Source organism: Cheilinus undulatus, linkage group 20, assembly GCF_018320785.1.
Source record: "Cheilinus undulatus linkage group 20, ASM1832078v1, whole genome shotgun sequence".
Classification (NCBI taxonomy): domain Eukaryota; kingdom Metazoa; phylum Chordata; class Actinopteri; order Labriformes; family Labridae; genus Cheilinus; species Cheilinus undulatus.
In genome coordinates, this window is record NC_054884.1 from 25,474,133 (window position 1) to 25,486,534 (window position 12,402).

A 12,402-nucleotide genomic window follows, 5' to 3' on the forward strand; every position below is an offset into this window, starting at 1 on the left:
AATGCATATTTAATACAATAGATTTTGTTCAAAAGCAATTAATCAATAGTAGCATGAATCTCAATATGGGAGTGTAACAAGCTTTATGCTATAAAGGAGGAGGCTGGGGTGGAAGAAGTCAAACTTTGCCAGCAGCAGCAAAAGCGTGGTGTATCAGCATTAATGCAAGCAGAGATTAGTGAGCAGTATGTCATATATTAAATACACCACTGTGTTGAGAGAAAGCTGTGATTGGCTGTGGGATCTGGGAGGCTCAGGTCCAGGGGAGACACAGTGGTTAAAAACGCTTAGAGCTCAGAGGGTTAAAGAGGCTCTAGTACACCTTGTAATGATGGGTAGTTTAAACATAGATCTTTCAGCAAGAATGTGTATGAAGGCTTATTGTGTAGGGATTTTGTAAATAAAAACTATCAAAATGTATTTTTAATTTTACCCAGTGGCTCCTGTGGCGCTTTTTGATAAATGCTGTGAGACACTCTGCTGTTCCCTAAAGAAATACTACAGTAGTGTTAAAAAGACCTTCTAATCTCCTAACAAATAGTTTTTTATTTAATTGTTTTCCTGGAGGTTATAAGGGGCCAAAGCGACAAATCTTAAAGTTTGCATAAATATCTTTATTTTTCTTTGGTTAGGTCATATGAGCGTGCATCATTTTATAAAGATGGATGATAAAATGCCTGCTGCAGCTCTACATAGTGTTCAAAATTCACTGCTATTATTGCAAGCTCTGTTTGCCCTCCAGGCCTTCGCATGTTTGCATGACTGAAAGCTATAAATAGCAGGTGGGCTGATTTAAAATTTTAAAAAGAAATAAGTGAGGATGATCAGTTGTTAGCAAGACAAGATGATTCTTCTCCAAATGTAGTGATAATTAATTTAAACTGTTTAAAATCAATTAGGCATGTAAATTATTGATCACACATGAACTTACATGATTTCATGCTGAACAGACAAACATCTCAGAGTGCATTTAGGCTCCTACATGATTTGTTTTGAGAATTTATTCAAATTTAAGTCCATAACAGGCTAAAAGCTACCTGTAAACGGAGTGTTTACCATGGCAGTATTTATCCTGCTGTCCCTCCACTTCATCACACCTGAGCTACAGTCTCCATTTCCACTTCCACTCCCGCTCTCACCAGAGGGCATACAGCTCGACACGCCTCCTAGTTTTCCACCTTTCTAAACGCCGTGTTCCCCGTCTCGGGGGCCTAACTGGTGTTGATGTGTTGTTCACGCATCACGCAGCACTCAGAGAGTTTGGAGGCTGCTCAGCTGACTGCCTGTTTCAGAAAACCAAAGCTCAGCCTGACAGAGCCGGACTGGAGTTCATGCTCGACTGACCCAGTGTGTCAACAGGGGGAGTGTTTCATAACCGTGGCCCTCCATCCCACGCGACATGACACTGATTCAGACACACAACCAGGCGAGGTGTTACACAGATGGAGGAGAGGGGGTCGATTTGTTTTTTTTGCCTCATGAGAGGAAACAGAAGAGGAAGAAAGTTTTGGAAACGGAGGACAAAGATTTAGAATCTGACATTTTTTCTTTTGGACATGTCAGCAGACATTGTTGAGCAGATATTGCTCAAACATTGATGTTTTTTAAAGAAAATAAATGTTAATTGGGCGTGAGCTCGTTTTCAAACTACCGTATTCACAGTACTATTCAAAAAGACTCTTTGACATACGGCTGATTGAACTAGAGGTCAAAACCCTGACATTCCAATTTAGAAACAACCAGTTCCAGCCCAAAATTAAGCCAAATAGTGTGGCACTGCATGTGATTCAACCTTTAGAGCACCCCAAAACAACATGATGCCCAATTCAGCACCAACGTGCTCTGCAACAAATATCGCTGCTTGATAGCAGGTGGTGTTGTGGCACTCAGTTTGGAGAAAAATCTCACATATCCAGTGTCTCTGCTCAGCTGTCAGATGTAGCTCAGCAACTGGTGGTTTGATGGTGCTACACAAGTGTCATTTATTTGACTAATGCGCTTTGTTTGATTCTTGTCAGAGCTTGGATATTTTTGCTAATTTTTTATTAAAGAGTGCAAGTTTTGCATACACTCACTGTTTACATTCTGTTCTTCTTGACATTTGGTTTTACATAAATAACCCAACATAGCAGAGGGAGAAATAAACATCAGTACTCCCATTCTTTATTAGTTCTAATTTGTTTTTTTTTTGCTAGTCTCCCTCCCTTCCCATGGTCTATGGAGGATATACATAGAAATCTATATAATCATTTTACTCGAGCATAATATAATACAATTTAACAGTACCTTTAAATTTAATTTAATGAGTAAGCGCTGGGGGAAAAAGAAAAAACACTGCAAATATAGAGCTTGAATATTTGTAAGTGATTTTTTTCACCATGTATTTTTCTGCTGAGTTAACTTTTGCAGAGCTCATTTGCCTTTCCTGCACAACTTTAGAATCAGAATCAGCTTTATTGTCCAAGTATGCTTGTGCAACAAGTGATTCCCAGTTAATTTGCTCCCAGTGTAAAGGAATCAAACATTATAATAGAATAAATAAAACTGAAAAAAGTATATACTGTATACAGTGCCGTGAAAGAGTATTTGCCCTCTTTCTGATTGCTTGTTTTTTTTTTTTTTTTGCATATTAATCACACTTAAATTATTTGGATTATCAAACCAATTTTAAAACCTCACAAAGACAACCCAAGTAAATACAAAAAAAATCATTTTCTAAAAGATTATTTTATTTATTAAGGGAAAAAAATCCAACCCTATCTGGCCCTATGTGAAAAAGTATTTGCCCCCTGAACCTTATAACTGGTTGTGCAGAATTGCATTATGTATTTACTTGGGTTATCTTTGTGTGATATTAAAATTGGTTTGATGATCCGAAACATTTAAGCACGATAAATATGCAAAAAAAAAAAAAAAATCAGGAATCAGAAAGGGGGCAGACTCATCTGGGTTATAAGTACTTTATATTTGCATAGAGAAAATTTCCCATAACACATAAAGTGTTTGTTTCTTTATTATTTTTTCAACTATTTTGTGAAGCACTGAATAAACAACCTCCTGCACAGTGAATATCAAACATCTAAATTATAAAACTACACAGAAAACACATTAAAAAGAGGGTTTTAGGTACATCTGTTATTTAATTTCTCCTTTCCTTTATTTCCTTTACTTATTTAGATGTACTGTATGAATGTTCGTTCTTTTCTGACTTTGCCTCCCCTGTCTGGTTCTTCCAGATTTGCTCAGGGCCCCCTGAAAGACGCTCCTAACCTGATCTGCACACCGCACACAGCCTGGTACAGCGAACAGGCCTCCCTGGAGATGAGGGAGGCAGCAGCCACTGAGATTCGAAGAGCCATCACCGGTATGATACTACATTATGAAAATTAAAAATGTGTTTCAGCTCATTTTAACATCTAAGAAAGAAAACATCACTGCTCTGTAGTCAGACTCCCCAAACCCACGTTAGCTTACTATGTGACCTGTTGCATGTCTTTCTTTCCCAGATGTCACATTTCCACTCCACTAGGCCCCGAGCAGCCTTATTATTAAATCTGGACCTCTTAATAGATGTCATCATTAGCTCCCTGATGCAGAGCAGAGCACAGAGAGGGAGGGAGGAGGGTACAAGCTCACAGAAAACATCCAGATTGTTAAATGATCTTAATTTGTGTTTGTGTATCCAAGCCTGTTACGTTTGTCAGCCTGAACTCATTAACACTTTGCCGTCGTCTGGTTGATCGCCCTCAGAAACAAGTCATAACCTTTAAAGAGTCAGTGATTCATGTCCGAGTGACTCTCTGATTAGAAGACTGCTTTTTTGTGTTCATGTGACAGGCCGTATCCCCGACAGCCTAAGAAACTGTGTCAACAAGGAGTTCTTTGTGACCACGGCACCGTGGGCAGTTATGGACCAGCCAGGTGTTCACCCTGAGCTCAACGGCGCCGCCTACAGGTAGAGACTGAATATGTAGATTCGTATGTTGTTTTTGTGTACAGCTTAATGAAAGAATTTGACTTTTTTATTACCATTACACTCCAACTTGCTCCATTAAAGAGATCATACATGTTAGTTTAATTTTCCATTATGTTAACAGAGCCTGACTGATTATAGAGATTTTAGGCTGCACCTATGCTCATTAAAAAAGATGGAATATAAGTTAATAAATAAGGTGCTAATTGAATTTTTAGATGATACCCAAAAGTACTGCCCCTCGTCGCTGATTGGTCCTGTCACTTTCTAACCGGCCCCAAACGGTTCAGACAGCAGCACCATCCAAGATGGATTCGCCAGTGAGAAACACGGAAACAGGCGAATCCATCTGCTTTGCAAGGCTACAATTTTTGTACTTCTATATAATTTCCTCCACATTTTTTGCATAAATATTCTCCCTGTGAATTTAGTCTTGGATGTTAGAAAAATCTCCTGGGGAGGACCTCCAGACCTCTGTCTTATTTCATAGTGTGATTAACTAGACTTAAAAAGGACAAAACACTTGCTTAGTTCTCTAACCCCTGGTCTAACAAGTTGCTCAAGTTTGTGTAGCACATCCTTATTTTAACAGGTCTTGACAAAAAAAAAAAAAAAAAACTCTATTCTACTCTTGATAATTAAACTGTTTGGAATCAGTTTAAAACTCCTGGAAAAAAAAAAAAACATGATCGATATGATTATACAGAATATTGATAGAATGGAGGCATAAATTGCGCCAGAAATATGGGTAAAAAATTTGCCAGTTTTTTCTGTAATAATAAAATAAGTACTTTTTCATTGCCAACAATTTAAGCCATTTTTTCAACTTGTTGCACTTTGGTGATGTTGTCCAAACTGCGTGTAGCCTACTGTGGGTCTACCTTGGAATTTAACAGCCTAGTTCATGGCCCATAATCTGAAACTTTGCTGCCCAATGATGGGAATAAAAGAGGTTATATAACAATACAGCTATGATCCTAATATCACGCAAGCAACAGATATTGCTGCACACATTGGAAATAAATACATCAATATCTCCAGCTTACAACACAAGCTAACGAGTATACAAATACAAAGTATTCACCCCTTTGGATGTTTCACCCTTTTATTGATTTTATAAATGAATCATGTTAAATGTCATTTGGATTTTTGAAAAACAAAAAAATCTATTCAATGTCAAAAGTAATGTCAATTTGTCAAAAACTAGAAAAGCACTCAGAGAGCGCAGACCTCCACCAGTAGCCCTATCTCCCAATAGTGAAGAATCCTTTAAAAACCTTCCTGGATCTAGACGGTGATCCGGATCACTCCCAAAATCTAATTCGCCGATTACTCCCTCCCCAGTGGGGTGGAGACACGGTGAGGCAAAGCATTGGTTTCGCTACGTATGAAAGTCATGGCAGAGGGTGAATATTCCTCTGTTCCTCCCAGCATTGTGAGTATTCTCGCTACAATTCGCTGTCTTTCTCTCTGTCACGCTTGGACTCGTCTCCTCGACCGGGCGTGCGTCTTTCAAACTCTATAAACTCCAAAACTTTGGATAAGTTACTCATGTCCGCCATCTCCTTGTGTAAAGTAGTAACAGCGCAGCCCTATCTCCCAGTAGTACAGAATCCTTTAAAAAAATTCCTGGATCCAGACAGTGATCCGGATCAGTCCCAAAATTTAATCAGTTCTTCCTTATGCCATTTCTGACATTTCCTGAAAATCCATCCCTGACTTTTTGAGTTATGTTGCTAACAAACAAACAAACAAACCCACCCGATCACATAACCTCCTTGGCGGAGGTAATAATAAGTGACTGTATAAATATTCACCCCCTTTAATGTGACCAACCTAATTCTACAGAGGTCCAGACAATTGGTGCTAGTAGTCTCACATTTTGTGAAATGGGGATCACATGAGGGCAGTAAATGCATCTTAAGTGATTGTAATATAAAGACCCCTGTGTCTGAGAGGTCCAGTCACTGGTTAATTAGTATTTACGGCTACCATTACACCATGAAGACAAGGTTATTGAAATAAGTCAGACAAGACACTATGTTTTGTGGACACCGAACACTGCACATCACCTGAAACACACCATCTGCACTGTGAAGGGTGGTGGTGGTTGCATCATGCTGTGGGGATGCTTCTCAGCAGCAGGCCCTGAAAGGCTTGTAAAAGTAGAGGGTAAAATGAATGTAGCAAAATAGAAGACAATACTGGAGAACAGTCTCATTCGGTCTGCAATAGAACTACGGCTTGGGAGAAGATTAATTTTCCAGCAAGACAAATATCCAAAGCAACCAGTGAAAGCTACACCACAGTTTAAATACAGCAAGGTGACTATTCTGGAGTGGCTGAGTCAAAGCCCAGACCTTAACCCAATAGAGAATTTGTGGCTGGACGTGAAAGGGGATGTTCATGCTTGATCCACGTGCAACTGAGCTAGGGCAGTTTTGAAAGAACAGTGGAGTAAGATTCCAGTGTCCAGATGTGCAAACCTGACTGAGACCTATCCACACAGACTCAGTGCTGTGATTGCAGCCAAAGGTGAATCTACTAAATTCTGACTTAAAGGGGTGAATATTTATGCACTTATTTGACATTGCATATTTTTATTTAATTGACATTACTTTGTAGAAGTCTGTTTTCTCTTTGACATATAAGAGGTGTATTTGCTTTGTTTTTTTTTTGTTTTGTTTTGTTTTTTTTTTGCCAAAAGCCAAATTATATTGACCATGATTGACTTATAAAACAAACATCCAAGGGGAGGAACACTTTTCATAGGCACTGTAAGCGAAAAAAGGGAAAAGAATTCAAGGAAACTGTCCTATGGGACCCTCATAGCACCTTGTCAAGCTCTCTTGTTCCTTGTTCATCTCTACACAAGCAACAGAAAAGAAAATAGAGAGCAGAGCATCGGGGTGAAAACGACAAATTGCACAGCACTGTTTCATTCATAGGCTGATTGCACACTCCAACAGGAAGCAGATGAATCTGATATTCTGGGCTGAGTTTATACCAGCTCAGTGATATTGACTTACAGATGTATCAGTCAGGCTCTCATGTTTACTGTTGTCTTTTTTTGTTCCTTAATTGCTTCATAACACAATATTATTTTTTTCCATGAATCAATGAATTGACTCCTCTGCTTTAGATCTTAGATAGATCTAGGACCCAACCCCTGACTAACAGTCCTCTCTAGTATTAGAAATCTAACTCCATGCCCCCCCCGTCCCTCTGTGGACTCCTCTTGATCTCAGCATGTCCGCCTCCATGTGCTTTCTTTCACGCAGCCAAGCTCTCCCGGCCGTAACAACCGGTGTCCCCCAAGACAAAATTAATGCCTAGATCAGGAGCAGGTAAATATAAATTCAATCATCTGGGGCCAACAGGTCCTGGATAGAAGACCCTACTCATCAGACCCCACTATAACCCCTCCACCCACCCCCCCAGTACTCACCTGTTTGACTGAGCACAGACTAGAGATGGATGGTAGTGCTTGTGGGGGTTTGAGTGTCCCAGTAAGCATGAGAACTGGAAGCCATTCAGATCAATGTTCTGCTTTGTAGTTTTTCTTCTTCTGGGATTTTGGCTTCTTTTCCCCTCTCTGGTTGAATGGTGTTACTCTAAGGAAACTCAGAGGTGTCACACTGGGAACTTGTGATTATTTTTCCATTTCTCACATTTGTTTTAAAATTCTCATAATTTTCCATTCTTAATTATAATCAATAGGACTTGGTTTTGCTGGATTCAAGTCTTCAACTGCAACAAGAAACCCTGCTGTGCTTAATTAGAAATGACAGGAGTGTTCATAGAAGTGTTAGATTGTGAAGTAATGCAAAATAGTCAAAATAAGTTCCCACATGACCCTTTGGGGCATCCATACTATTGTTGTTTTCCCTTTTTTCATAATATTCTCAATAATGGCTCTTTTCCATCAAGTCTAGGGACTTAAGCATTAGCATTTTGTTTATTATGTCCACAAAAGGTTGTTTTTTCCATTTGTTACAGAAAAATCTCTCAGTTAAAGAAGCACCATTATCATTTCTAGTATAACCTTGGTATTTTTATGGATTAGAAGAGAAAATCAAATTAACTTGTGTTTTTTTACAATTGATGTGCAAATCAAATCAGCAGCAAAAGTTAAAAATAAAGTTTTTTTTAATTGAACTGACAGGAATTTCATGATTATGATTTTTTTTTTTTATCTACAATAGATGACATGGAAAACTTTCTTTTTGTTAATTAAAAAAAAAAGATTTAAAAATAACAGTTAATTTCTCATAGTATTATTATTTCTCTGTATGTGTGAACTGCTTCAGGTGTTCTGAAAAAAAGAATGTTACATCACCAGTGTTATTTTCTTGATTTGTCTTTTCTGATCAGATCATAAGCACATTAAGATAAAAAATTAATTGTTTCTTATTTTTTCAATTCTTCTTGGAAAACTCATAGATTCTTATTGAAAACACACAGTTAACAATAGTGACTAAGCATTTTCTTTGCACAGACTTGTTCTCCCATCTCTTGGGGACAAAACAGTGAAAAATTTAAACACTCTGTGACTAACAATTTTCAAAATATCTAATACATATATAGAAAGAAAATGTCCATGCGCTTTTTTGCAGTTAGACTTTTCGTGCAATGGCACTAGAGACACAACTGGTCGACTGCCCCTCCCACAATGCATTGCATGTCAACAAACATGGCGCTGCCCACTGAAGAAAGCCAAAGTACATGATCGAATATGGATTAAAAATGGATAAAAAGATGCTTTTTATTGGATATAATCCTGTGGATTTAATCTCCAAAGACCCCAAAAAGTCACTGAAGTGCCGGGTTTGCTACAACAACGTCCTTTAGAGCTACGGAGACATCGATGGTAGCAAACGAACGGCAAAATGGTCAGCTTTCAGAGGAAAAAAAAAGAGTGTCTATGACTTACTGTTCAAAAGTTATCAAGGTTTTTATATACTGTGTCACTTATTGTTGTACAAGACAATGCTGTCCTCAGAGACCCCGGAAAGTCAGCCAAATTCCAGGCTCACTAGAGAATACTCTGTAAGAGCAAATGCATGAAAGACATGATTAGAATTGTAAAATAAATATGTAATATGTGAATGTTTTAGGATGTGAAACACTCACATTAATGTCCTATTAATATTTGAATTAGTTTAAAAGATACTGATTGAAGCACTTTATGTGAAGAGGGGAGAAACAATGGATTTTGAATGCCTGTCAGTCCAGCACTAGCATTTTAGTCTTGTTTTAGGCGCCTTGACAGAAACTAAATGTAATTTTCATCAAAGATTTTACAACCTAAGATCAAACATCTCATCTTAGTCTAGTCAGTAAAAACTACTGGTCAATGGAGTTAACACTGTCTGGTGCGTGTGGCCACACTTGGCATTTCCAAGCCACTCAGCTCTGCCCACCTTTGCCCCTTACTAATGTTTATTTTAGTTTCATGGGTGAATTCCACGACATGAGGGGGGGGAAGCTGTAGCTTTCGTGCTTTCATGCTGAGTGATCTGAGAATTTTTTGCAAATTGCTCACTGCGAAGCAGGAAAGCGTTTTCTCTTTTAAACAGTTTTCTCCCTCAATGTGTGAAACTCCCCCACAAAAAAGGTAGTGAAGTTTCTCTTGAAAAGATTCCTTAGTTTTGACAGAAAAAAATAATTGTAAGCAGAAATGGAGGGTGAGGATGAGCAGAGCGTCTAGGAAATGTCTAGTGGGGCAACACTGTAACAGGTAGGTGTGTGGTTACGTCCTGCAAGGGGCGTTAGAGCAACAGAAGACAGAGATTGTGATCCGTTACAGGTGAGATACAGCAACAGAACAGCAGCTTCCAGTATAGTGCATACTTCCTTCTGTAGCAGTCTTTGAAATAACATCTATCATCATGTCCAACTTAAAATACACATAATATACTGTAGGTTTAGTCAGTTTTAAACTGAGTTAGATTTTTCTGCATGAAAAAGCCACGTATTGTACCTTTAGTTTCTTTCATTTATAGCTTTAACACACAGGGAGTGCCATCACGGTTTGTTGTGTTGTCCTCTTGTACATCAGTAAAAATGCCATTAAAGCAGTGTAGCAGTACTTTTATTGGTGTTCACATCCAATAAAGCTCTACTTCAATGAAATCTCACAGCTGGAAACATTTAGTTGCTGGTAGAAAAGACTGAAAATAATGTTTTGGTGGAAAAGAGCCAGAGGAATCACTAGAGGTGTTTATTCTTCACAGTGTTGGGATTGAGGGCTTGTAAGCTACAATCCAACCACATCAACTTCCTCTCATACTAACATTTGTTCATAATTTTCCCTCAGATACCCACCGGGCGTAGTTGGAGTGGCTCCGGGTGGCATCCCAGGGGCATTAGAGGGCATGGTGCCAGGTGGGGTGCCCATCGCCCACACCCTGCCCTCTGGTACACACCCCTCCCAGGCTCCATCGCCCAACCAGCCCTCCAAACACGGCGAGACCAGAGAGCACCTCACCGAGCAATAGCAGCAGAAAGGGACCGAACAGCAACAACTACATCTGACCTGTCCACACTTACAACCCAACCAATCACAACACAAAATGACCAACTGGGACCAAGAGACAGTGAAACTACACGACGAGCCAGTCGGCAACTGGGAACAAAAGAAGTGTTCCGGGGAAATTTGTACTTTTAACGTTTTAGTTTTTACTCTCTCTGTCTCTTTGGGTTCAGTACCGACTTTACTCTTTGATGATTTTGGTTTTGTTTTTTCTTCGGGACATGCTTATGATTGTGGACACAGAGTCCAGTGTTTTTAGCGCTCTGGGATTCGCCGATGAGACTCTGCCCCGCCCCTTCCATCCACACCTCAGAGCTCATGGGAAACGTCGGCACACATCTCAACACAACAACGAGCGAACAAGAGAGACAAACGTTGGCATCATGTGCTACTGGACCTTTTACCCCCTCCTCCTCTTCCTCTTCCTCCCTAAGACTCCCCCCTCCTCCCCTTTCTCCAGCCCTCCTTATGTAACTAATGTGTGTTGTTTAGGCCCCCCATTATGCCTCAGAAGAGAATTATTCTTATTTTTTTTTCGATCTTCAGTGTGAATGACTTAAAATGGATTATTACTTATATATATTTATCATCGTCAAACAAGAGGAAAAGATTGCTCATCAATTTTAGTAATCTAGAGTGGCTTTTAACCCTTTCCTGGCTGGATACATATGGCAGCTGGCATGGTTGCAGTAAGAAGATTTCACCACATGGGGGCGCCTCTGTACAGTGAGCTCCCAGCATGAAACACTAAACCAACTTCTCACTTTATACATGTGATTGTAGCCGACTTTTGAGGTTGTATGAATTCAGGAGTAAACTTTTTGTTAAAGTTAGTGATGCATGAGCAGCGAAACAGGATTTATATCTCACAAATCCTCCTGAATGATGATGAAGGAATCTGATCTTAGTGTCAGCAAACGGACATTTCTGATCACAGCTTATGGTTCATACTTTCCTTTCTTTGAGCACATTTCCCACTGAAGACAGGAAAGGGTTAAAGCAAACTTCTTTTCTTAATGACTCAGGAAAAACACTTTTTTGCAGATATTGTTTATTCCCAGATTTTTGTCTTTGAGGAAGAAAAAAGATGAGACTAATGCGCTTAGTCCAGATATTTCCTCTCCTCCCTCATCCTCTCCATTGTGGTATTTTTATATACAAGGCGCATCCCACGTTTTTTGGTGTTTAAAAGAGTTTTGAAGAGTCCTGTTAGATTTGTAATGCCTAGTTAAATGTTCCTATAACCATAGTCCTTTGTGATCCGCCCCTCTCTCTCTCTCTCTCTCTCTCTCTTCTCTCCTATTTTCTTTGTTCGATTTGAAGGCCAGGTTCTTTTTGGGGCATCCTGTACTCTGTAAGAGCAATAGCAGAAAACTCCTACTTTAGTGTCCCAACAATAGCAGAAGAGGCAGCCAGCAGTATGTTTTTTGTTTTTAGTGTGAGTATTTGTATTTGTTTCTTGTACAAGGTGAACATTTAGCATTCAGTGCAGTTCAAATAAAAGATACGATTCTGAGAAAATTGTCGCCTCTACGGATGCTTTTTGTTTAAAAATGTTCTAAGATTATGAGCTTCTTGTTCTTATCCTTAATGATCTGTGTTGGCCAAAATACAAACAAGTTCTAGAAACCAGTTATGAGATGCAGCAAAAATGGTTCTAATAACTCAGAAATTAAGCCAAACTGAAAAAAAGTTGGCTCACGAGGGTTAAAAATAATCTTTTAAGCTGTAATTTTGATACCATTTCTTGCCAATGAAAAGCTCTCAGCAGTCTTTGTAACTTAATCTTTACTTTAGTTGGAAATATTCTGTTTCTTCTGAGAACCTCAGACAAAGAAGGAAAATTTCTACTTATGCAAATTATTCAGATGTTTTCACATCTCAAGCTTTTGTT

At 39.0% G+C, this 12,402-nt stretch overlaps 1 protein-coding gene across 1 annotated transcript in view; it reads left to right on the top strand.

Moving 5' to 3' along the window:
- ctbp2l (C-terminal binding protein 2, like) overlaps positions 1-12,042 on the top strand; it is an 84,284-nt gene extending 72,242 nt beyond the window's left edge. The window contains exons 7-9 of the mRNA XM_041815601.1: positions 3,237-3,364; positions 3,838-3,955; positions 10,293-12,042. Of these exons, the coding sequence (XP_041671535.1) occupies positions 3,237-3,364; positions 3,838-3,955; positions 10,293-10,473 (427 nt within the window). The 3' untranslated portion in view covers positions 10,474-12,042. The remainder of the gene's footprint in view (positions 1-3,236; positions 3,365-3,837; positions 3,956-10,292) is intronic.
- Positions 12,043-12,402: the final 360 nt, after the last annotated feature.